At 47.9% G+C, this 24,975-nt stretch overlaps 1 protein-coding gene across 2 annotated transcripts in view; it reads right to left on the minus strand.

Annotated features, from left to right (window-relative positions):
* Positions 1-5,683: 5,683 nt before the first annotated feature.
* taok2b (TAO kinase 2b) overlaps positions 5,684-24,975 on the minus strand; it is a 41,975-nt gene continuing 22,683 nt past the window's right edge. The window contains exons 13-20 of one of the 2 annotated variants that reach the window (XM_056301656.1): positions 22,853-23,085; positions 21,803-21,980; positions 20,440-20,568; positions 19,581-19,784; positions 17,311-17,550; positions 10,134-10,346; positions 8,434-8,616; positions 5,684-6,565 (exon numbers count right to left, since the gene is read on the minus strand). In XM_056301656.1, the coding sequence (XP_056157631.1) occupies positions 5,684-6,565; positions 8,434-8,616; positions 10,134-10,346; positions 17,311-17,550; positions 19,581-19,784; positions 20,440-20,568; positions 21,803-21,980; positions 22,853-23,085 (2,262 nt within the window). Of the gene's footprint in view, positions 6,566-8,433; positions 8,617-10,133; positions 10,347-13,320; positions 17,551-19,580; positions 19,785-20,439; positions 20,569-21,802; positions 21,981-22,852; positions 23,086-24,975 lie in introns of those variants that run through there. The other variant, XM_056301655.1, reaches the window with a different exon arrangement.

Here is a 24,975-nt window from a genome sequence, read left to right on the forward strand (position 1 = left end):
GGATCCGGACAGCGCACGAGTCCCGAACCCGCATCTCTACCGACAACCAAGGACTCCCAGAACCCGAGTCGCGCGCGTGTGTGTGCGCGCGCGGCGGTGTTGTTCTCCCGGCTACAAAGTATAACACGTTTCTGCGTTAGACAGGCGCGTGTCACGCACAATCATAAGTGGTGTGAGTATTAACACACGCATCTGGCAGAGCGGCGCTTCATGCTTTTCTTTTCTTTTTTTAATTTAATTTATGGATCTGTTTTTGTCTCTCTCCCCCTCTCCCTCTCTCCCCCCCCCCCCAAGATTTCCCCGATAGGCCAATCGGGTGTTTGTCGAAGCCTCGTTGCTGGATTCAAGCCCTGACCCCGGCAACGAGCGCTCGCGCCGGGCCGCAGCCTATCGCTCCACCTCGGCGGTTCAGTTGCGCGAGGATGTCATCTTTCTTTTTTTATCGCTCGCTCGCTCGCTCGCCCGCCCGCTCGCTCGCTCGCGCTCCCTCCTCCTCCTCCCTCCCCCCCCGTCTCGTTCTTCTTTTTTCTTTTTTAATTCCTCTTTCTTCTCCCCCTCCTCTCCTCTTTCCTCGCACCGCTATGTCCCACTTGCTCTTAAAGGGATAGGGTTTCCTCTTTGGACAACCTCCCCCCACCCCCACCACCACCCCCCTTTCATTTCCGCCGCTCTCCACGGAGCGGATCCGCTCCCTCCTCCCCCTTCCTCCCCCCTTCCCCCCCTTCGCCGATGGTCGGCCGACAGAAAATGCGGCGCCCGTATTTCTTCCGTTTATTTATTTATTTATTTATGTATTTGTTGGGGTTTTTTTCTTTCTCGTCCCCCCCCCTTCCCCCTCCCCTCCTCCCTCCAGTTCCTCCGGTTCCTCCGGACCAGTGGGACCAGGTCTCTCCCCTCCCGGTCGCGGCTATATCGAGCTCCGCCGCAGCGGCCGCGTATCGGAAAACGTCGGGAGTGACATGTTCCATTAGCGACGAATGACAGGCGCGTCTTAAAGGGTAGTGCGCAGCGCAGTTTTGGCCCAGTTAAGCCCGTAATGATGATGTCAGAGTCACAGATAGATAGATAGACAGATAGACAGATAAGACCTAGATATGTATGTATTATATATATATATCTATATATATATATATATATAGATGTATATATATGGATAGATTATATATGGATAGATAGATAGATAGATAGATAGATAGATAGATAGATAGATAGATAGATAGATAGATATAGATATAGATAGATAGATAGATAGATAGACAGATAAGACCTAGATATGTATGTATGTATTATATATATATATATATACATATACACACATATAGATATACATATATACATATATACATAGAGAGAGAGAGAGAGAGAGAGAGAGAGAGATGGATAGATAGACAGATAGATAGACAGATAAGACCTAGATATGTATGTATGCATTATATATATGTATATGTATATAGATAGATAGATGGATAGATAGATAAGACCTAGATATGTATGTATTATATATAGATATAGATAGATATAGATAGATAGACAGATAGACAGATAAGACCTAGATATGTATGTATGCATTATATATATATATATATAGATGGATAGATAGATAGACAGATAAGATCTAGATATGTATGTATTATATATATATATAGATAGATAGATGGATAGATAGACAGATAGATAGATAGACAGATAAGACCTAGATATGTATGTATGTATTATATATATATATAGATAGATGGATAGATAGACAGATAAGACCTAGATATGTATGTATGCATTATATATATATATATATATAGATAGATAGATAGATAGATAGATAGATAGATAGATAGATAGATAGATAGATAGATAGATAGATAGATAGATAGACAGATAGATAGACAGATAGATAGACAGATAAGACCTAGATATGTATGTATGCATTATATAAATAGACAGATAAGAGCTAGATATGTATGTATGTATTATATATATATAGATAGATAAGACCTAGATATGAATGTATGTATTATATAGATAGATAAGACCTAGATATGTATGTATGTATTATATAGATAGATAGATAGATAGATAGATAGATAGATAGATAGATAGATAGACAGATAGATAGATAGATGGATGGATGGATAGACAGATAAGAGCCAGATATGTATGTATGCATTATATAGATAGACAGACAGATAAGAGATACGTATGTATGTATGTATGTATGTATATAGATAAGACCTAGATATGTATGTATGTATTATATAGATAAGAGCCAGATATGTATGTATGTATTATATTGTAGCGAATTCGGGGAACAACGCAACCACAGGAAGTGCCGCGGCCGGGACGCGAACCCGTGTCGCCCGCTCCGCAGGAGACATCGCTAACCGCTCGACTAAAGCGTCAGACCCGCGAGCCTGCGGCCAGCGTGTCTTCTTATCCATGCACGTTACAATATATATATATAGATAGATAGATAGATAGATAGATAGATAGATAGATAGATAGACAGATAAGAGCTATATATATATATATATATATATATATATATATATATATATATATATATATATATATATGACAATAGCGCATAGCAGACAAGGGGCAGAAGAAGAAAAAAGTCCAGAGCCCGTATGAATGATCGTGATGCGCAACAATCGATATCGAAAACGCGAGTTGGTAGCAGCACCGCGATAATGAAATAAAAGACAGGCTCATAATTGTTAATATCAATTTATTTATTTTTTTTAATTACTTTAAATTACCCCTCTTCTTCTTCTTTTTTCTTCTTTTTTTCTTTTTACCAATACATCTCTTTAAAACCTTTTCTTTTCCCTTCTCCCCAAGCTCGGAATCGCTGGATTTTCAATATGTAATCGATATCGAAGAGTTACTTTACCCCCCTCGCGTCCCCCTCAGAGGCACGCGCGTGCCCGGACGCATCTGCCACATTGCCTCGTGCGTTCGTCCCGCGCGCGACACGTACATACGAACGGTGAAAATCCCTGCACCCACCCCGCAGGAAGGGGGGGGGGAGCGGGGCTCCCATAGCGAGCCAAGTTCCCCACGGGCCCCAAAACCCCCACGGTGCACGGAGCCACTGTGACGCCCACCACCGAACCACCACCGAACCACCAGTCTCCAGTGTATATAAGGAGGGATTTATTCATGCACTGAGGTTTCCGACCAAGTATAAAGTAGCACGTTATACGAGGAACTGTCTCTGAGCCGGTGTTGCAGACTCGCAACCTACGAAACAGCGGGGTTAAGTTTCGGTGGCTCAAAACCAAAAAGGTGAGCTGAACCTTTTCAGATAAACCACAGCTTCCAAGGTGGCATGTGGGGAGGAGGGGGGGGCATCATGTCGACCGAATATTGATGCTGAGGGGGGGGGCATCATGTCGACCGAATATTGATGCAGGGCTGGCCCGAGACATACGTCAACAAAGTGGGTGCTTACGACCCGGTGGCCACGTGCAGTGATATTACAACTGCTGTTGGGACCCCAGGTTGGGGGGGGGGGCAAACCAGATTCTGCTCAGGGCCCCCCAGAAGGCTTGGGCCGGCCCTGTGTATAGACGAGGGGTCCCTTCCCTGGGTACAAAAGCACTCTTGGCTCCGGGGTCAGGCCGCCCCCCCCCCCACTACCCCCCCCCTCAACAGTACGGTTATGATCTAGGATTGTTCTGACAGAACCAATAGAATAAATTTGTTTCTATATTTAAATAAACAAAAAGGGGGGGTGGGGTGGGGGTGGGTGCTGCCGTTTTCATTCCAACAGTTTTAACACGAAAAGCTTCTTGTAAGGGTCCGGGGGTCAAGAGTGCGTGACTCGGCGTCGCCTCTTCCGCTTCCGCCTCCGCTTCTCGGCGCTCCTCGCGCTCCTCCCTCGCGGCGGGGTCGCGACGCGTCTTTACAACTCGCGCGACACGTGCCCCGCCGTTTTACAAAAGTGGCGAAACAACTAACACTTTGCACCGCTCAGCACGCGCACACACATGAACCATGAACAATTATTAATTAACCCCCCTATCAATAATCGTTCACATCTGGAACGCAAACCGCACCTGACAACGCAACATTTGTCTTTTTATCCTCTATTTCGTTTCTTCTTCTTCTTCTTCTTTTTTTTTGTCTACAGCTTTCTGGTGCTCAGAAGTGGGCCTCTTCTCGCGAGGGTTCGAAAAACGTGTACGTGACTACAACGACAACTAGGCCCGGCTTGGTCGTGGCGGCGGCGGCGACACCGCGGCCGTCCTGGTCTCCGTCTAGAAAGCCGCCGACTCACCCGGAAGTATTTACAGCAGAGGCCCGGACGGGTGCTGGGCCAACCCGGGGCGCCGGTGAGACCCGGACGGGTAACGACTCAGATGTGTTGTGTGATGCTGACGGATGTTGGGTACGTTTACCTCATGCACTGGAGAGACCCCCCGTCAACACGTCAGGAATGCCGGAAAGCTTATTTCTCTTTTGTGGGGTTTTTTGTGTTGTTTTTGTTTTTGTTTGGTTTTTTTTTGTTTTGTTTTTTTGTACATGTCCGCACTCATGTGACGTCCTTGTTTTTTACAATACAACAGAGTCTGTTGCCTTTACAAACATTCTGTAAATTCTTGTTCGGTTTGTGCTGAGATTTATCAAGCAGTCGACCAAAAAGAAAGAAAAGCGGAGGGGGGAAGGGGGGGGGGGGGAGAGAGTCCGGCCGATATATTGTAGCGAATTCGGGGGACAACGCAACCACAGGAAGTGCCGCGGCCGGGACGCGAACCCGTGTCGCCCGCACCGCGGGAGGCGTCGCTAACCGCTAGGCTAACAGGTCAGACCCGCGAGCCGGCGGCCGGCGTGTCTTCTTATCCATGCACGTTACAATGTATCAACATCCCTTTAAGAACCCTTAAAGGCATCGGTGACGTTCTGAGCAACTAGTTGCCTCTTTTGATTCTTTTTTTTTTTACACATAATAGAAAAATCAATATAACGTCAACAAATAACAGTTTTAAATTAATTTAAAAAAAAAAGTATTTTCCGACCCTCAGCTAGTTTTTCTGTACGCAGACACACACGAGAAAGGAAGAAAAAAAAAGCACCACAAGCTTCTTAAAAACTTCTCCGTTTTCCTTTCCGGAAGCCGACTGAGGAGTGTTTGCTGGATCCGTGTGGACGCCACACATGACATACAGATACACACACACACACACGCACACACACACACACAACGCAACGAGCCCAGGACTCTTCTCCTCTTCCCTGTTCTCCTGTTTTCTCCATTCCTGTGCAGAAACATCATAGAATAAGACAAGGTGACCGTCCCGCCCGTCCTTCCTCGGCTCGACAAACAGAAAGAGTTTTGACTTCTCCTCGCCTCCTCTGCCGTCATGAACGCTGACGCAAGTTTGAAGTGGGGAAAAAAAGAAGAAGAAGAAGAAGAAAAGAAAAGAAAAAAACCCCAAACAGATCTGTCTGATCTGTCTGTCCTCCTCTGTGGTCTGGCGTCAGCGTCTACAGGAGAGAGACGGGGAGCAGAGAGGAGGTGAGGAGAGAGGTGGGTGGGTGGGGGGGTAAAGAGGAGGTCTCAGAGTAGGAGAGGTGGGGAGCAGAGGAAATATTCAGAGAGGAGGGGATCGGGGAGGAGATCTAGACATAGGAGAGATATGGGGGAGAAGGAAGCGATCGGAAAGAAGGTGAACAGAGAGGAGGTCTAGGAGTAGGAGAGGTGGGAGCCGTTGGAGATGTGTGAGGTCACCGAGGTGCTTCGGCTCAGTACTCCATCGCTCCCCCCAGGGCCTCCTGCTCCCCCGGGGCCCCCGCCGGACGCCGTCCTCCGGAGGGGCTGGGGGCTGTTCCTCAGGGCCATCAGGCTGGGGCCCCCGCGCACACCTAGGGCCCCACCCCCGTAGACTCCTCCCTGGGAAGAAGAGGAGGAGGAGGAGGAGCCTGAGATGGAAGGGGGCGCCGGAGGCGGTGGGGGCAGCATGGCCAGGGACTGGGAGGAGGAGCGTGAGGGGAGGTGGTGGGAGAAGGGGTGGGGGTGGGCCAAGTCACCTCCTGATCCCCGGCCCCCCACCCAGTCACGGTCCCTGTCGCGCTCTCGCTCCCTCTCCCGCTCTCTCTCTCTCTCCCGCTCGCGGTAGAGCTGCGGAGTGCTCTGGTGGTGGTGGTGCTGCGGAAGGTGGTGCCTTGGGTGGTGGGAGGAGGAGGAAGAGGACGAGGACGAAGAGGAGCGCGAGGACTCCCTGCCCAGAGCGAGCGCAAGGCCCAGCGCCTGAGACGACGCCTCGTTCCGCCGCTCTCCTCCGGCCCCCCCGCTGTTGTGCGAGCGCCGGACATGTGGCTGGCCGGAGGCGGAGGGGTGCTGCACGCCGTGGCTCCAGTGGCCAGCAGAGCGCGAGCCAGGGACCGGGGCGTTGGAGTAGCCCTGCTTGGCGTAGGCCTCGCTGGGGATCCCGGTCAGTGCCATGCTGCTGAAGCCCAGACGCAGGCTCTCCGAGTCGAAGGCCTCGATCTCACTGGCCTGCCGCTCCAGGAGAGTCCGGATCCGCTCGGAGCGCTCGTTCTGCAGGGACAGCATCTCCTCCTCGATCTGAAGACAGACAGGACAAACACCGCGATGACGTCTTAACACATCGACATGCTGCCAATATAGTCGAGTCCGTTTTATTTGTATAGCCCAACACCACAAATTTGCCTCAGAGGGCTTTACAGCAACGCCACATCCTGTCCTTGGACCCTCACATCGGATGCAGGGTTGTATCAAAACACTCATTAACTCTTCCTTCTCTCACTAATGACTTTTCACATTAGAGCTGTGCAACATACACAGATAAAGTATCAATATTGCGATATGAGACCAGATATTGTCTTGGATTTTGGTGATTGTGTTGGTCTTAAAGGCGGCATTACAGTAAAGCGAGACGATTTTCTCACCCTTTTCGACGCTTTCAGCCGAGCGAAACCGACCACGAACGTCTCTACCCGTTGGGACATCGCATCCTAATATTCCTAGTGATCATTTCTAAAATCTTCTTGTGTGCAAAACTCCTTAATAGGAAAGCGGCAGTAGTCATCTGCAAATATTTTCCACAGAGGTGTTCAGTAAAACATATTGTGTTGTTGGATTTTGTCCACATCGTGCGGACGTCGATGGCATTGTGAACGTTTTCCTTTCCGCCGATGTGTTTCGGGTATTTGCATTCTTGTTTCCGCGCCCACTAAACTGAGTTTTCCAAGACCCAAGACTTCTGGGGAGTCAAAAGCCAGTCACCTTTTTTAGCTGCTGCAAATCACACAGCATTAACACATTAGCGCGGGAACGGGGGGGGGGGCTGGGGGGGGCTGCAGCCCCGTCCCCCCAGTAGTGGCATGTGGCTGTGTAACATCTTCGACCCGACAGTATGCCTAACTTCTCCTAACATACAAATGTCAAAAATAAATAAAACTTACCTTATTTTTAAACGGCGGGCGGGGCGGGGCTGTGTGAAATGTACATTTTGAATTCTAAAGTGAGTCGACGCTCCACTCCGGATCTGCTAACACGCCTTAAAAACAAAACAATGACGTCATACTGTAGTGACCGGGGGGGAGGGGGTCGCTCTGACCGCCGGCGGTTCTGCGCTGGGGGAGCGCAATGGCTGATGGGACTAATGTTAGATGTTAAATTGTGTTTTATTTACGTGGTTATTCTTGTGTTGTTGTTTTGGGGGCTTGACCCAGACTAAGTAGGGGAACCGTTTACTGACTAGCTGACCGTAGGACCGTGACTGGGACCGATGTCGCCACTTGGGACTCGTTACGTTGTTGTCAGTTCTGGTCCGTTCTGGTCCGTTCTGAGTAAAAGAGCACTCCCGGGGTGGTGCGGTGTATGGGGCCCACGGGAGGTGTGATTTAAAAAGGGATCTCTGCCTCTCGACTCCTTCCCCCACGCCGGCTCGCCACAACACTTTGGTTTTACTCGGCAGCCCCGCCCCGCCCTACTGAAAACGTCTTCCCGCATTGACATGCATGATTTTGCCTCCTTTCGTTGTAATCAGAAAACAAGAAAAACAGATTTGAACCTCGGCTGACTCTGGGAATCTGGAATCCATGGGAGCAAAAAAAAAAAAAAAAAAGCCGAAGCATTTGAACTTTGGTTGGAGGTGATTTTGGCGTTAAATCGGTAGACTTGTTTACCTCCAGCTGCCTGTAGCAGTCGGTATTCGCTCTACCGTCTGCTGCGGCTGAGGTTCGCAGCCTCGTCAATTTGACCTCATGGACCGGCTGAGAAAACGGTGGGAGGGGTTGAGGAACCCTCCCCTACAACAGCTATCAAAAACTGCCCATGAGCAAAGCACTCAACGCCGAGATAAAACACATCAGCTTTGATTGGATGTAAATGAATAAATATTATTAAACAGAGGCATCGATAGAATAAGAGTAACTCTGGATCGACATAAAGGACGTCAGGCGTCTAACCCTCTGCTCCAGCAGGGCCCGTCGGATGGACACCCTCTGCTCCAGGTCCTTCACCTCCCTCTCGTGCTGCGAGTCGGTGTGGATCTTGATTTTGCTCTGGTAGGCGTTCAGCAACTCCAGCTCCTGCTGCAGCTGCATGCGGAGAACCTGGTACTCCGCTTCCTGGGTCTCGTCCAGTCGCAGCTGAGGAAAGGACACGGAAGGGGATGTGAGGGTGAGAACGGGGAAAACGAGCCAAGGGTCCCAAGTCTTACACGACGGCCATTGTTCACGGAGGGTGACGTCATTCATAACTAACTGGTCTACAGTCACTAAACATAAATCCGGCCATCCATGATCCAAACCGCTTCTCCTGCTCTCAGGGTGGCGGGGGATGCTGGAGCCTATCCCAGCAGCCATTGGGCGGCAGGCGGGGAGACACCCTGGACAGGCCGCCAGGCCATCATACAGGGCCCACACACACACACACACACATTCACCCCTAGGGACAATTTAGTACGGCTGATCCACCTGACCTCCATGTCTTTGGACTGTGGGAGGAAACCGGAGCACCCGGAGGAAACCCACACAGACACGGGGAGAACATGCAAACTCCACACAGAGGACGACCCGGGACGACCCCCAAATATAAATGGAAATATAAACATTATCCTATAATATAACTTGACAAATTTACATCAACTTCATAATATTTCCTGGGCATACATGATTGATTCCATAGTTTCCCAGGTGTTTCTCATGACTGGAAAACCAGTCTGTAAATTTCCCAAGTTTTCCAGGATCCGTGGGAACCCCGGTATCCACTTGTGAAGACTTTTGCACTTCGTTTGTTTTTAAGACGATTAATGTGTGAATCATAGCCGCCGCGTTTGCTTGTTTCTGCATTTTGTTTTATCCCGGAACAATCTGAGCTCGTGAAAACGAATCCGTTTAATCGACGGTCGACTCAACAACCGTTAAAGCGCCACAGACGTAGCGCCACGTCCTGTGTATGTGACTTGAGACATGCCCGTTTTACAGGGCTCCGGCGAAGACCGGGCAAGTCTTGTGTCAGTTGTTTATTTATTTCAGCAATTTATTTCGTTGACCTCGGCAGTGGAGGTTAATCGCTGTCTGGGAAAGTGGCCCAGAGAGCGACTTTAGCGTCATAACCAGCAGACATGGTTACAAATCCCAGACACTGGGATTTGGTTTACCGGTCTGAGGTGGCTCGCTGCCAGGTACCCGAGGCTGTTAGGACATTTAAGTTGGACAGACATGTGCTGCATCTTATTTCTATTAGCTTCCCTGTATCTGAAGGCCCGCTTGATACGTCCGTCCCACAGGTTTGGGGTTTGAAGAGGACATTGACAGGGGCAGAATCCGATCATGCGGTGACGGGAGTCAGAGGACTGGGGTAATGTAGGCTGTGCCGGCCCTGGGCTTTTTGGGGCCCTGAACAGAATTTGATTTGGGGGGGGCCCCCCCACCCCCCACGGTGTCCCCGCACCACTTTGCTACTCATGTGACTACACGTAGCTTTGGCGCCTTAAGCAGCCTCTTAGATCGCTTACTCCCGGGTCATCCCCGAACGTAGGTTCAGGTGCAGATACGCACAGCGGGATTGGGATTGAGACTTGTTCTTAGAAAGGGGGAGGGGGGGGGTGACCATCTCGGGGTCGTCAAGTGCTAACCGGACGCTGTGTGTTTGCGTTACTCACGGCCTGTGTGGACAACATGTCGTTGATGGAGTGGTCATACTGCTCCGCCAGGATGGCGAGCTTGCGGGTCTGCTCGTCCTTCAGCCGCTTCAGCACCGCCTTGTGGTCCGCCTTGGGCGTGTTCTCCAGCAGGTGATTGCGCAGCGCCTTGTACTGACGGGTCTGGATCTTACAGGTGTCCTGGAACTGCCGTTTGATCTGCAGCTCTTTGGACTGAGGGAGAGAGCAGAGAGAGCCGGGGCCCGACTCGGCTAAAGCGCTCCAGGGTTTGTTTGGTTTTATGTCATTTGTTCCAAAACAGTCTTCAGCTTTTTAATCTCTAAACAAAATCTTGCTTTGGTGAAACCAAGTATTTTTCTTGGTCTCTCTCATTAAACAAATCCAAATGTAATGCTGGTTTCAGTTATTCTTAAAACTCATGGGTGAGCAACAGCTGAGAATGAATGCGATTTTCAGTTTAGCTTCTCGATCCTTAGCTTTGGTACCTCTAACTTGGATGTTTGCCGTTATCTCAGTAAGCAGTGAAAATAATGCAACAAGCTTCAAAGTAAACCATCAATAGGAAATGAAAAAAATAGATAACACAACCTGCTGCAGCTTCCCTTCCAACTTCTCTTCCAACTCTATTGTGAAAAATATCCAGTTAGCGCAGCGCAGGTACTATGTTTTGATGCTCGCAGTCAGAAGCAGCATTTTGAGTTCTTCAATACTTGACTGTCAAGACTGAGATCGGACTGACAGAAATCCTCACTTTCCAACGTTACTGGTGGACATCACATTACTTGGGTTGTGCTCCTGCGATTCTGTACCGCAAACACGTCAACACATAGACCTCTTAAGTCACGACATCAGCTCGAACCCTTCCGGAGCACAGGGTGAAAGGTAGAGAGATGACTTCTGGATCCCATTTGCCACTCCGCTCCTACAAATATACTGCTCTAAGTGCAGATATGGTGCCACTTCTATAAAGCGATGACTTTTCTATGTGGCCAGAGAAAAAAAATGGCGTTCCGTCTCCAGCAAACGGTAGCATCATGATGTAGGTGGGACAGGGACGGAGTTCAGAGTTAGCAGGGACGCTCATGACATTTAATTATACTAACCTCGGTGATGGTAGTGATTTATTAATTCTTTTCCCCCAATTGTACTTGGCCAATTACCCCACTCTTGGCCAATTACCCCCTCTGCCGATCCAGGGAGGGCTGCAGACTACCACATGCCTCCTTCGATACATGTGGAGTTTTCACCTGACAGTGAGGAGTTTCTCCAGGGGGATGTAACACGTGGGAGGATCACGCTACCCCCCCCCCGAACAGGCGCCCTGACTGACCAGAGGAGGCGCTAGTGCAGCAACCAGGACGCATACCCACATCCGGCTTCCCACCCGCAGACACGGCCAATTGTGTCTGTAGGGACGCCCGATCAAGCCGGAGGTAACACGGGGATTCGAACCAGCGATCCCTGTGTTGGTAGGCAACGGAATAGACCGCCACACTACCCGGACACCCTTAAAACTACTTTTGCAACTTCCAAGACCGCCTGAATCAATCTCAACTGTAATAGGAATGCAGAATTCTTGAAAAAACATCACCAGCAATGAAGTCATAAACGTGCTGGGAGTAGCGTTTTTCCGTTGAGGCGAAACAGACAGATCCAGAATCCCATATTTGGGAATCAGAAACGACGACACACTTTTGAGGTCTACTGTGTTATAATACCGATGAAGAAGAGGGTGGTAGATTAGTCACTTTTTGTTGAGGACAGAGTCTGATCCTATGTGAGCAGGTATGACTATCCGCCAAATGCTTTTTAAATCTAAAGACGCATGACATTTGAGGTGGAAAGCGCAGGAATTAACCTTTATGTTGTTATTCTGAAATCAGGCATTTTTCCAAGTTCTCGGGATCCCGTGATCGACCACTGAGACACCACATTACTGTAGGAAAGTTAACGTGGAAGGTTGGAAAACGTGTATGTGGCTAGCCATGAAATCTTATCAGTAGAATGCAAGGATGTCAAAGAGACGCATTAGCACCGAGGCTGGATTACGGACCGGGTATGCCGGGCGAGTGCCCCGGGGGGTCCCAAAAGGTCAGGGGTATCGTGTTCGCGTATAGTAGGGATCCCCAATCATACCCTACAAGGACGTTTGTTCCAACCCTGCGTTGCGATGCAGGGCCCCAAGCTAGTCTCTATTGATGCAGGGCCCCAAGCTAGTTTCTATTGATGCGGGGTCCAAGCTAGTTTCTATTGATGCAGGGCCCCAAGCTAGTTTCTATTGATGCAGGGCCCAAGCTAGTCTCTATTGATGCAGGGCCCCAAGCTAGTTCCTATTGATGCAGGGCCCCAAGCTAGTTTCTATTGATGCAGGGCCCCAAGCTAGTTTCTATTGATGCAGGGCCCCAAGCTAGTTCCTATTGATGCAGGGCCCCAAGCTAGTTTCTATTGATGCAGGGCCCCAAGCTAGTTTCTATTGATGCGGGGTCCAAGCCGTTGTTAAGTGGGAAGAAGGCGTCGCAATATGTTTGCAATGCTGTGAGCTGCTATTCTCATCTGTTTGTTTTGTGATTCAAAATTGTGTTGTACTTTGTAGTCGCCACCCGAATCCCATGCAGATTGGCATAGTGTCGACTACCATGTTGGGTATTTGCATTAGTTTTACATTTAACAATGTTTAGTATTGTTTGCGTAGCCTATCTGACAGGGGGGCGCAATGGACGTGCGTGCCCCAGGGCCCCGTGGTGGGTTAATCCGGCCATGATTAGCAGGTAAAAACTCATGTAACACTTGTTAAGATGGAAAAAATAGTGGCAGATAAAGAAAATGTACTGTTTTCAATCATAACAGCCTCGAATGAAATTGTGCGGGAATTCCAGTTTTAGGAGCGTCATGTTGTGCTCGTGTGATCTACAGTGGTCATGTGATCTACAGTGGTCATGTGATCTACAGAAGGGTGAAAACGGTTCACTTCTACGCCTCTGCCTCACCAGGACACTGAAACAGTTCTGCTGCTGTCAACTACGTTGGCAGGTGTTTGGACAGGAAGGACGACAGGAAGTGATGTAATGCCACAGCGGTGTCAGGACATGGTGAAACTAAGACAAAACTCAAGAAAGCAAGTGAAAATGGGACAAATGAAGAAAAAGTAAAACATGGAAACTCAAATCATAAAAACAAAGACAATGGGTTTTTTTTTTAAAACACAAAACAATTTATTTTTGTGTGTAGAGAAATATCTTTTGACAAAATATTTGTATTCTTTGGAGCACTGCCTCACAGCGTGCCGACTCACTCAAAGGACAATAAAATGCAAAGTAAATGGCTGCCTGACGCAATGCAGTACTAACCTTCAAAATACTGCATCCATTAAATAGTCAAATAAAACTCTGAGGTGATAAAACTCTGGGAAATAAACGAGTGCAGACAAAACGCAGAACACAAACATGGGAACATGCGCACAACAGGAAGTAAGCCATACATTAACAGGACATAAGCCATACCTGAACACAACAGGAGAAAAATAAACAACGTGTAAAACATGAAGTACATTCAAACGAAACAATGCTGGGGTGGAAACACTTGTTGGCTGTGAAATCTGCCTCTTAAAGCTACGACAGGAAGTACGGTGACTTCCCTTTCACACAAACCTACGACCTTCAGGACTCGGCTCAACCCAGAAATCACTTTCCTACTTTTCTCTGTTGAGCTCAGCGAAGGTCAAATCAACATGTCCACATCCTTCTCCTACAAGGAAACCCCAACCTCTTCACCGACCTCCTTCCACCTCGGGAGAAACACTTTCCAGGAGTTTTCCATCCCGGTCTTGGTTACTGAACAAATCTAGATGTGCACTTACGCAGTTTTGGGTGCATGTTTAGTTTTCAAAGTCAAAGCAGCGTTAGCTACTACAGCTTCTGTACTGATTATAAATGCTCCTCAAATCTCGTTTATACCCTTTGAGGACTGATTCTCCCTCATATATTTTTTTTTTTTTTTTGGGGATTTTTCCCTTTTTTCTCCCCAATTGTACCCGTCCAATTATCCCACTAGAGCCGTCCCGGTCGCTGCTCCGCCCCCTCTGCCGATCCAGGGAGGGCTGCAGACTACCACACGCCTCCTCCCATACATGTGGAGTCGCCAGCCACTTCTTTTCACCTGACAGTGAGTAGTTTCATCAGGGGGACGCAACACATGGGAGGATCACGCTATTCCCCCCAGTATTCCCTCTCCGCCGAACAGGGGCCCCGACCGACCAGAGGAGGTGCTAGTGCAGCGACCAGGACACATACCCATATCCAGCTCCCCACCCGCAGACACGGCCAATTGTGTCTGTAGGGACGCCCGACCAAGCCGGAGGTAACACGGGGATTCGAACCGGCGCTCCCTGTGTTGGTAGGCAACGGAATAGACCGCCACGCTACCCGGACGCCCCTCTCCCTCATATTTCATGTTTTTTAAAGAACTGTTTCGATAATAAAGAAATGCCTTATCTCCTCAGGATAATGAAATGCTCGATTGAAAATTTCACATTCAGTAGTTTGACCAGTCTCTGGCCTTCATTTACGATTGCATGTCCCTACAGATTGTCTATATGGCTTCATAAATTAGTCTATAATTTGGTAGACAAATTAAATAACTTTCACTAGTATACTGCTACTACTCTTAAGTATATGCCAGTAAATTTAGTCTTACAGCAAAATAAAGTTCAACATTTTTCAACACATAAACCACCGACACGCTAACGGCTAGCTAAGCTGTTAAACAGGTGTGGACTCACATGAAGCATAAATGAACGAAAGCGAGAATGTTTACATGGTAAATGATAAAAGTTATTGCATAAAGTGCAATAAAATAAACATATCTATCTTAGTAAAAGCTGAAAAACAACACATATAATTGAAACCGTTCCCACCACAGAGTCCACGCTCGGGGGAAAACCTGCGAAGACAGACTTTAGTTTCCCGCAGGACCTCGCCATTCAACACCTTACAGTTCATCTTCCATTACACAACATCTTTTTCTAAAGCTTTTCCAGTTGACTTAGTTCACACCAGATAACCCAGTAACAAAACACCCTGCTACAGTATTTGTAAGAATTAACCACGGCGGGCTGAAGACTGAAGCGGCTGCTTATTGCACTTTTTTACCGATGGCCAATAACTAGTGTTGAGGGGCTTTAGTAAAATCATCTTGGCCTATAACCACAGGGGGCGAAACGACAGTGGTGGGGTGAAGTGAACTTCATGCATGCTCATAATCCAGGTACTGAAGAGGTCACTTAGATAAGTGACGAAATAAACGTGTCCAGGTGAACTGATTGAAACTTCCTGTGGAAAACTGACATGAATAAAGGGATTACAGTGTTGGAAGTCACAAGGCTTCCAAAAAGACAAGGATCGCCCAAACATGGTCTTCACAATAACCACAAAAATATTTGTCTTACAAATTAAGAGCAGAATGATAAAAAAAAAAAAAAACAATAACAAAATATAACAAAACTTTTACAAAAAGTAGAATAGTGAATAAGGTTTAAATGTCACTGGCAGTGACGGTGATTGGCTGGATTTTCACGCTGCGGTGCTTAAGCAGCCAATCAGAATCCACAGATTCAAAGAAAAACAAGCACGACTTGTGTGGTGATCAAATTCAGATGATGCACTTCTCAGCATGTTTTTAAGATAACAATAAGACCAGCACTCTGTCCCTGTTCTCTGCTTTACCTCCACGGTCGGACCTTCCCTCTTATGTTCCTCCCTGAGGAGGTTCTCCTCAACCCACACTCCCACCTCCCCTCCTCGCGAAACATTCTCTCCCTCTCCTCTCTTCTTCTTCTTTCCCTCTCTCTTCTCCTTCTCTCCCTCTGTCTTCTCTCCCTCACCTCCCTGGGCAGCAGGAGTGGGAGCCGGCTTGGTTTCTCCTTTCTCAGAAGGCCCAGCGTATGCAGTTTGGCCAGGCAGCTAGGGGGCAGTTCTTTGAGGAGTCGGCTAGCTAGCTTTAGCACGAAAGAGTTAGCCAGGTCAGCCAGGAGCCCTATGGGCCTTCTGATGAACCTCCTGGCCCAGAGGAGGGCCTTGGCTAATGGGGAGCTGCGGTTTTGGTGGACCTGGTACTCTAATGGCAGGCTCCTCAGAGGGACTGGGATTTTCGACCGGCGCACGCCCCAGTTGCGGCCTGCCTTGGGGAACATTTCGTAGAGGTTGCGCTCGGCCACCCCACCCAAAAGGGACTGGCAGACAGCGAAGAGGGGGCGTGGCAGGCGGAAGAGTAGGCGCATGCACAGGCGGGGGACTCGGTGGGCCGGCCACACCAGCAGAACCAGCAGGAATAGAAGAACCAGAAGCAGGGAGAGGGAGAGATAGAGGGAGGGGGAACTGAGGAGGGACACCGTGATGAAGACGGCGGGGACATAGTAGAGCCCCAAGCTGAGAGACATGCCCAGGCTGAACAGACCACATCCCCACAGAGAGAGAGACAGGTAGGAGGAGACAGACAGACAGCAGCAGGAGCGCAGGAAGAGATAGGAGAAGAAGAGGGAGAGGAGGAGGAGCTCCGCAGAGAGGAGGAGAGAGGCCAGTGAGGGGAGGGGAGGGGAGCGTCGGAGGGAGAGGAGGAAGGTGGCGAGGAGGGGCAGGGTGAGGAAGGAGGGCTGGGCAGCAGTGGAGAGAGAGAGGAGGAGACATATAGAGTGAGAGAGTAGGGAGGGGAGGGGGGATGGGGGAGGAGGTGGTCGGGAAGTGTGTGGGGGGTCCAGGTCCTCTGAGGCATCGGGAAAATAAAAGTCGGACAGTTCGTCAACATTCTGCTGCCGGAACCGCCTCCTTTCCGGGGAGGGAGAGGAGTCTAATTCTGATGGACAGCCATCAGCCACACCCCTTCTCTCCTCCTCCTCAGGATCTAACTGAACTTGACCACCATCTTCATCATCTTCACCCTCTCCCTGCCCCCCCTCTACCTCTCTCTCCTCTTTCTCTTCTAGTTTCATCTCCTCAACACCACACAACCCCTGATCTCCTCTCTCCTCTCTGTCACCTCCCAGATCGACCTCCCCCTCACATTGCTCCTCGTCTTTCCCGCTCATTTCTTCCACCTCACACTCCACCTTCCCCCTGCCCAGGGCGTCTCCTGGCTCCTGGGTCTCCCAGCATTCTTCCTGGCTGTGGGAGGAGGTATCACTCACTCTGAGGCTCTTGGGTTGCTGGCGGACCTCCACTGCGTGTTTCTGGCGGAGCTCTTGCTCCCTCCTCTTGTTGTACTCCATCTGGTTGGAGAGCTCCGTCTGGTGCTGCGTCCGAATCAGCTCCGCCCGTGTCCGCTGAACCACACCCAGCTGACGGAACTCCAGCTCCTGGGTGGACTCATGGTGACGGAGCAGCATGGCACATTCTAGATCCTTCAGAGTCTGTTTTTTATTCAGGTCCTGAGAGAGTGTGAGAGAGAGAGAGAGAGAGAGAGAAGGGGAGAAAGAAGAGGGGAGAGGGAGAGAGACAGTGAAGAGAGAGAGAGAGAGACAAGAGTGAGAAAGATCAACAAACAGGACAGAAAAGGAGAGAGGAGAGGGAGAAAGATGAGACATGGGAGACAGAGAAAGAGAGAAACAAAAAATAGGGAAAAGGAAGAGAAAGTGAGAAAGGGAAAGAGGAAGGGAGGGAAGGAGAGAGAGAGAGATCCTTGAAAATTTGTGGACTTAAACCTTTGTTTTCTACTGCTTGAGAAGACATCTTTCACCACTAGGCTGCAAATCACCTGAAAACACCCCACCTTTGTCTTTATGCATGCTCAATAATTCAGCGAAGGAAGCCACGGGAAGTTGAATCAGACACAACGTTTACTGAGGGAAACACTTCTCTCTATAAACGTGTCCGGATGAACTGATTCAACTTTGTGTGACCCCATCTTTGCGCGTGTGCACATGCTGGTGAATGTTTGCGTGTTTGAAATGAATCATCATGTGGACGTTCTTTTGTTCATGATGAAAACTAGCTAGCTCCGGGCAAGTGGAACCTTAAACGTGTGAGGTTTCTGAAGAAAGCCACTTTATTTTGTCATTGTACAGTCACAACCAAATATGTTCTGCATTTAACCCATCCTAGTGTGCAGGAGTAACGGGCAGCTGCAGACCCCGGGGACCAACTCCAGTTCTTCTTTCCATTGCCTTGCTCAAGGGCACAGGCAGGAGTATTAACCCTAACATGCACGTTGATGATGGGAGGAAACCGGAGCACCCGGAGGAAACCTACACAGACACGGGGAGAACATGCAAACTCCATACAGAAAGGACCTGGGACGGCCTGGGGTTCAAACCCAGGACCTTCTTCCTGTGAGGCAGCAGTTCTAACCACTGGGCGGCACGGTGGCCCAGTGGTTAGAGCTGTTTCTCCATTGTCACGTTTGGACATGCCGAGTCAAACCATGCCGCGCTGATTTGTGTTTCCATTACCAATTTAAACGCGCATAGCTGTGTTGAGCCATGCCCGAGGTGGACCATCTCCAGAGTCGGGCCAAAGCGCGCCAGACCCGCATCCAAGTGGGCTGTGGTGACGTCAGATGGGCTTTGTCCGTTCAGTGACTCATCTAGATCCATTTCGTCACCCTGACTCCGTTTTTCAAGCAATAAGTGGTAGACGCCAAGCGAAACGGTAACAACCACAGGCGTCAATTTGTTTTTGCCCATGGGTTCCTAAGTTCAGTGAAAAACCACTAAGGTGATCACTGTCACAAAGTCACTTTTATTGCCCCTGCTTTAGTAATTACTGTGATGTGGGCTTCTACTAGGCTGCTGTTGTCTGTCAGATGTAGAAACAAAGCGCAGTGACATGTGACATTGTTCTGGTACAAACGATAACGGGCTACACCACAACGGCAGTGTTGAGAGGGTAGTATTTACATACACATTGGTCACAGCATAAGACGCCACTCGCATGTATAATAGTACAACTGCCTACTTAAGCAAAAAAAATACCCTACATGAATACTATACCCTTGGTATTCACCACGTTGTATGTATACATACAAACTGGCCACATTCACAACTTAACACTACGCCGTGTGTATAATAATAAATAGATGCGTTTTTTTTTTTTAAAGATGTCATTTTTATCTACTTATTTATTCATTCATTTCTTTTTTGATCAGATGTCCCCGTGGGTGCTCACCTTTTTAGTTGGGTGCTCGAGCACGGGGGCACCCTCATGATCGGCGCCTATGGTAACAACCTGAAAAGCCATGATGGTAAGTAGCTGGCTACCAACAACTGTTGCACAGTGCAATCGTAAACAGCGCTAAAGAGGGCGCTGGTTTTAAACGTCATCGACTCAAAACAAGCACGTCTTCAGTTAAAGAAAATCCTTCAAGCGGGTTGCCCTGTTGTTATGGAAATGCCGAGTGCCGAGTCAAACCGAGTCAAGCCGAGCCAGCACACATGTATGGAAAAGTGGCTATCAATGTTACCTCTCGGAGAAGGTCCTGTTCCAGGTTGTGTCGTCCTAGCAGCATCTTCCTCTTGTACTGACGACACTGCAGTTCATAATATTGCCTCTGTCTCCGTAGGAGCCCTGCCTCCTCCTCTGCCTGCAGCTGCTGCAGACACTCCTTCTGGTGCACAAGCCACTCCTGTTTCTCTCGCTTGGGTGTTGACTGGTTCTCGTTCAGCTCCTGGGATAGACAAATGGTTAGCTGGGGAACAGGCTACAGGCTAACAGTAAAACCAGCAAGCTAACCGAAAGGGTAATAGTAAAACTGACAAGCTAACAGGTTAACCGACAGGCTAACAGTAGAGCAAACCACCTAACAGGCATATACAATGGGGTTTTTCTTAGAAAGACACTTTGTCATTGTAAGCAAGCATACAATGAAATTCATCTTCTGCATTTAACCCATCCTATGGTCCAGGAGCAGTGGGCAGCCACGGCACAGCATCCAGGGACCAACTCCAGTTCTTCTTTCCATTGGCTTGGTCAGGGGCACAGACAGGAGTATTAACCCTAACGTTCAGCTTAACGATGGGAGGAAACCGGAGCAGCTGATGGAAACCCACGAAGACACAGGTAGAACATGCAAACTCAACACAGGAAAGGACCTAGGGTGGCCTGGAGTTTGAGCCCAGGACCTTCTTGCTGTGAGGCAACAGTACTAACCACTGGGTGGCCCAGTCTGTTAGTCAAACAGACTGTTCAGTGCCAAAGCTGTTTTAGTTACAAGAGCTGGTGCGATAGCTGAGATTCAGCCTTTGAATCTTGGGTGAATTTAGCATGGCTAGCAGGCGGCTGAAAAACAGTGAGGGGGTTGGGTTGAGAGGAAGTAACGGTACCTCTTTTAGCTGCTCCTTGCGCTGGCGGTACTGACGTTTCTGAGACTCCAGCAGGGTGGTGAGCTCCTTCTTCTGCTGGGCCAGGATGTGCTGCTGGAACTTTTTCTCCTCTGTAAGGCCTGCCTTCGTCTGGAAGACACACATTCGCATGCACACACATATATAATTGCAAAGTCACAAAGAGCTACACCAAAATCAGCAGACACGAGAGATGCTAATGGCAGGAAAACTACATTAGCCGAAATCTTGAACTGTCAAAATTCAGCAGTTGAAAATATTTAGAACAGTGCCTTGTCGAGAAAGGTGGCCACTCTTTTTAGGAAATCAGTTCGCAGGGTTTTTCAAGGACATTTTACATGACTTTTGCTTGGATATACGTGACAATAGTTGCTCACGGAAGGTCATACTATTCATTTATTAACCAACAGTCAAAACCTTAACAGTTCCTAAATGGGTTGTGTAACTTTTTTTGGGGGAGGGGGGGGAATTCCCCCCCTTTTTTTTCTCCCCAATTGTATCCGTCCAATTACCCCTCTTTCAAGCCGTCCTGGTCGCTGCTCCACCCCCCTCTGGCAATCCAGGGAGGGCTGCAGACTACCACATGCCTCCTCCGACACATGTGGAGTTGCCAGCTGCTTCTTTTCACCAGACAGTGAGGAGTTTCGCCAGGGAGACGTAGCACGTGGGAGGATCACGCTATTCCCCCCAGTTCCCCCTCCCCCCCCGAACAGGCACTCCGACCGACCAGAGGAGGTGCTAGTGCAACAACCAGGACACATACCCAGATCCGACTTCCCACCCGTAGACATGGCCGATTGTGTCTGTAGAGACGCCTGACCAAGCCAGAGGCTGTGTAACCTTTAGCTGGTCACTGAACATAAGACTTTAGTTCAAATTTAAACAAAATATAAGCCATTTCAGTGGATAAAGACACAATTTTATAGCCTAACCACAATTTTCCATGACCTCAATAATATCTACAAGATATTTGATCAATCTTACAATTTTCCAGGTGTTATCCATGACTTGAAAACTAGTCTATTAATTACCAGGTTTTCCATGACATGCGGGCACCCAGGAATAGCTCAAATGTTGATATAAGATACCAATATTGTGGAAAAGTATGTTTTTCCTCTTATCATCAAAACTAAGAATAGTGACTTATTATCATGATCAAAATATCTGGCAAAATATTCGATATCACACAATCTTTCACCACTTCCCTCTATTGTAGTAACCCTCCCTCCATACTCCTAAACACACTTGAGATCTTTAACACTTTCTGAAGACATCTAAATCCTTTCATTATCTCCTCTATTCTCCTCCATCGCCTCCAGATCTATGTGTTCTCCTCTGTCCTCACCTCCTTTTCCAGGATGACCTGGTGTTTCTTGGACAGCTTGTCTCCCTCTCCAGAAAAGCTGTTCCTCTGATTCTCCAGCTCCTTGTCCAGCCTCAATTGGTGTTCATCCATCTCAGCCTTTAGCTTGTTCTCCAAGCCCATCAGCTGCTTCTGGTGCTGCCGGCGCATGCGCTTGTACCTGGGAAGGTCAGAGGTAAGGAGTCAGAGGTAGGGGACAGAACAGGGCAAGACTTTTATTTCCAAATGCAGGTTTATGACCTATCAAGTTTTAGGATGACCTATAAATTTGACAGTAACAAATGTTATATGTTATTTGAAGGCTAGAAAACCTTTTTCTTCATAGCAACCATCACTTTTCCACTAAAATGTTGGATAATTTGTACCTTTTCAAACAAAGTGCTTGAAAGGAAAAACTTAATTGAGATTTCCCAGAGAAAAGTGACCGATATATTTGACCGGTGTCAAAAGACATTGCACTTTCATGTTTCTATGAAAGTTAAAATAGAACTTCCATCATGAAAAATGAAAAAGCAATCTTGTTGGTCTTTAGCTGCTCCATTAACCTGTTGTTGCCAAGTTACTCAAGTGTGGCCTAGAAATGTTACTCTTCATACCAACAAACATAGTATTTTACGGCAGTGGTTTTCAATCTGGTCCTCAGAGATCTGTAGTATTACTGGTTTTCTATTCTACCAGCTAGTTAGTTATGCTCACCTGTAAAGTCAAGTATTCAAGCCATCTAATGGGGAAAATAATTACCTATTTGGCAGAATAGAAAACTTTAGGCTACTTCCGTAACCCCGGTTCTCCGAGTAGCACGAGTGAGACGTCTCACGAATGCTACAAAAGAGAACCAGCAGCATTGTGGACAAAACTGAAAACCACTGTTTTTGAGCTAGCCTACACACATTAGGGATACACACCAATATTCTATATTTTTCTGATTTTTGTCAAGGCATGAGTATTTTGTTCTTAGATTTACAGGTCCTTCCCACCAGTACAGGTCCACTTTCTGAATGTCCATCTCTGATTGTCTGACTCATTTCTTACCCAGACATCTGCTCTCTGAGGGCGGAACCCTGCTCATGTTCCTGGATCTGCCGAGTGACCAGGGACGCTGTTCGGATGGTGGCAAAGTGGTCTCTTCCCCGCCGACGCCTACCCCCTCCTCCTCCACCACCCCCACCAACCCCTCCTCCACCTACGCCTCCTCCTGCAGAGGAGGCCTCGCGCTGGGAGTCCACCTCTGGCTGGTAGGGGTCGTCATAGATGTTATCATGACTCTGGAGTGTGTAGACAGAGAGAGATGTAGGGGGAACAGAAAGTGAGAGAGAAAGATAAAGAAAATGGAGGGAGAAATTGAGAGATGGAAAGATAAGGAAGAAGCGATGGCGATGCTGTGAAACATCAGGTTTAGGGCCCTTGTTCTGTTCCTCTGCTCTATAGATTACATAGATAATTAACTACCCAACTATATTACAGAATACCTATAGACCATAAACCAGAGCTGTCAGAGATATGGCCTGTGGGCTGAATCTGGCCCACCAGGATGTTTTGGGTAAAAAAAAGAAGTATATAATTGAAATATTCGCATCCAGTTATTATCAAATATGTGTAATAAGCAAAGTAAGAGGTTTCTATGATAAGGATTACTCAAACCTAGCCCGCACGAAGTAGGAAAAACCGTGAGTTGCTACGCTGACAATCACGTTACATTAGCTTAGCAAAATGTTGTCAAAAGAGAAAGGTTGACATGGAAGGTAAGGTAAATTACGCATGGAGATTACCCAATCATGGAACAGAAAGGAAAGCCAGTGACACAGCTGGATGAGCCAGACTGGCTTACGGATCTTGCCTTTTGAGTGGACATTACAGAACACTTGAATGTGTTGAATGTTAACATGCAGGGCCACAACAAACTTGTCAGAGTACTATGACAGGATTTGTGCTTTCCAGATGAAATTGGTTCTGTGGGAGATGCAGCTATCCCAGCACAACCCAGCCATTTCCCCTGTCTGTGACCCTATTTTATCATGTGTGTGCCACACTGTCGGCACTAGTCGAACCCGTCGGCAGCTTTTCGGCCGATTCAGCATGTTGAATCGGTGGAGTCCGTCGGTGAGAGAGATCACTCTGATTGGCTGTTCAGCTTAGCAAACCAGTGCAGAACGTACATGCTAGTTGGCCGTCGGCTGTAGTCTTTGCGGTGTGTTCAAGTGCTACTTCCGCTAGTCGGTTTGGTGTGTCTGGGCCCTTAGTTGAGTGATGAATACTTTCTGTCAATAAACGTTGTATCCAGACGAACTGATTCAACCTTCTTTGAGTCCCACTAATAAGTAGCTTTTCTTAAAAATTAAACAAAGTGAAGAAGAGGGCATTCCAACAGAGGATGTCGAGCTAGCTAGTAGTAGTGGTAGCCTGGAAGCGTCTACTGTCGGTTGCAGCAATGCGCAGCAGTATTTTGAGGACTTGATCACAGAGTTTGCAAAGAAAACGTAAAGAAAGACTAACATCTAAATTTTAAATGTTAACCTTTTAAAAAGGTAAGAACCATTTGGTTATTTTGCTGATGCATTGAGCAGTGTTATCTGTTGTGATTGTGTGTTGCTGTTTAGAGTAGCCTATAGGCTGTAATGTTTCAGTAAAATTAGATTTTCATATTAATGTTCATGCAAATTGGCAGTGTTAGAATCTTTCGCTGGCACTACTCGTTTGCAAAGACGGCGAATGTGGGGGGGGGGGGGGTTTCGACAATTGCCTATTGTTGGGCTGACGGTGGCCGGCAGGAAATTTTTTTGACATATCGCCCAACCCTAACATCCATCGATAGAATATTCACAAAGTCAGGACTCGGTCCATTGTTTTGTATTATGCAGACATTTTTCACTCCCCTCTGCCCCTCAGTCTGCCTTCACTTCACTTTGGTTTTGCAAACTAGAAAAACGCACTATATTAAAAACGGTGGGTTTGCAATACATTCCAAATCACAGCACCATGGAAATGCCATGTCAGCATGATCTGAATACAAAAGGGGAGCTGAGAGTAACACATCTATGTTGCAATCAATGGATAAAGAGTGCCAAAAAACAGTGAAAAAGAATTGGAACTATCTAAAAACTGTGGCAGATGATCTCCTGCTTACTGCTACATAAAATATTCCCCAATGAAGCCAT

This window comes from Lampris incognitus, assembly GCF_029633865.1.
Source record: "Lampris incognitus isolate fLamInc1 chromosome 17 unlocalized genomic scaffold, fLamInc1.hap2 SUPER_17_unloc_1, whole genome shotgun sequence".
In the NCBI taxonomy this organism is placed as follows: domain Eukaryota; kingdom Metazoa; phylum Chordata; class Actinopteri; order Lampriformes; family Lampridae; genus Lampris; species Lampris incognitus.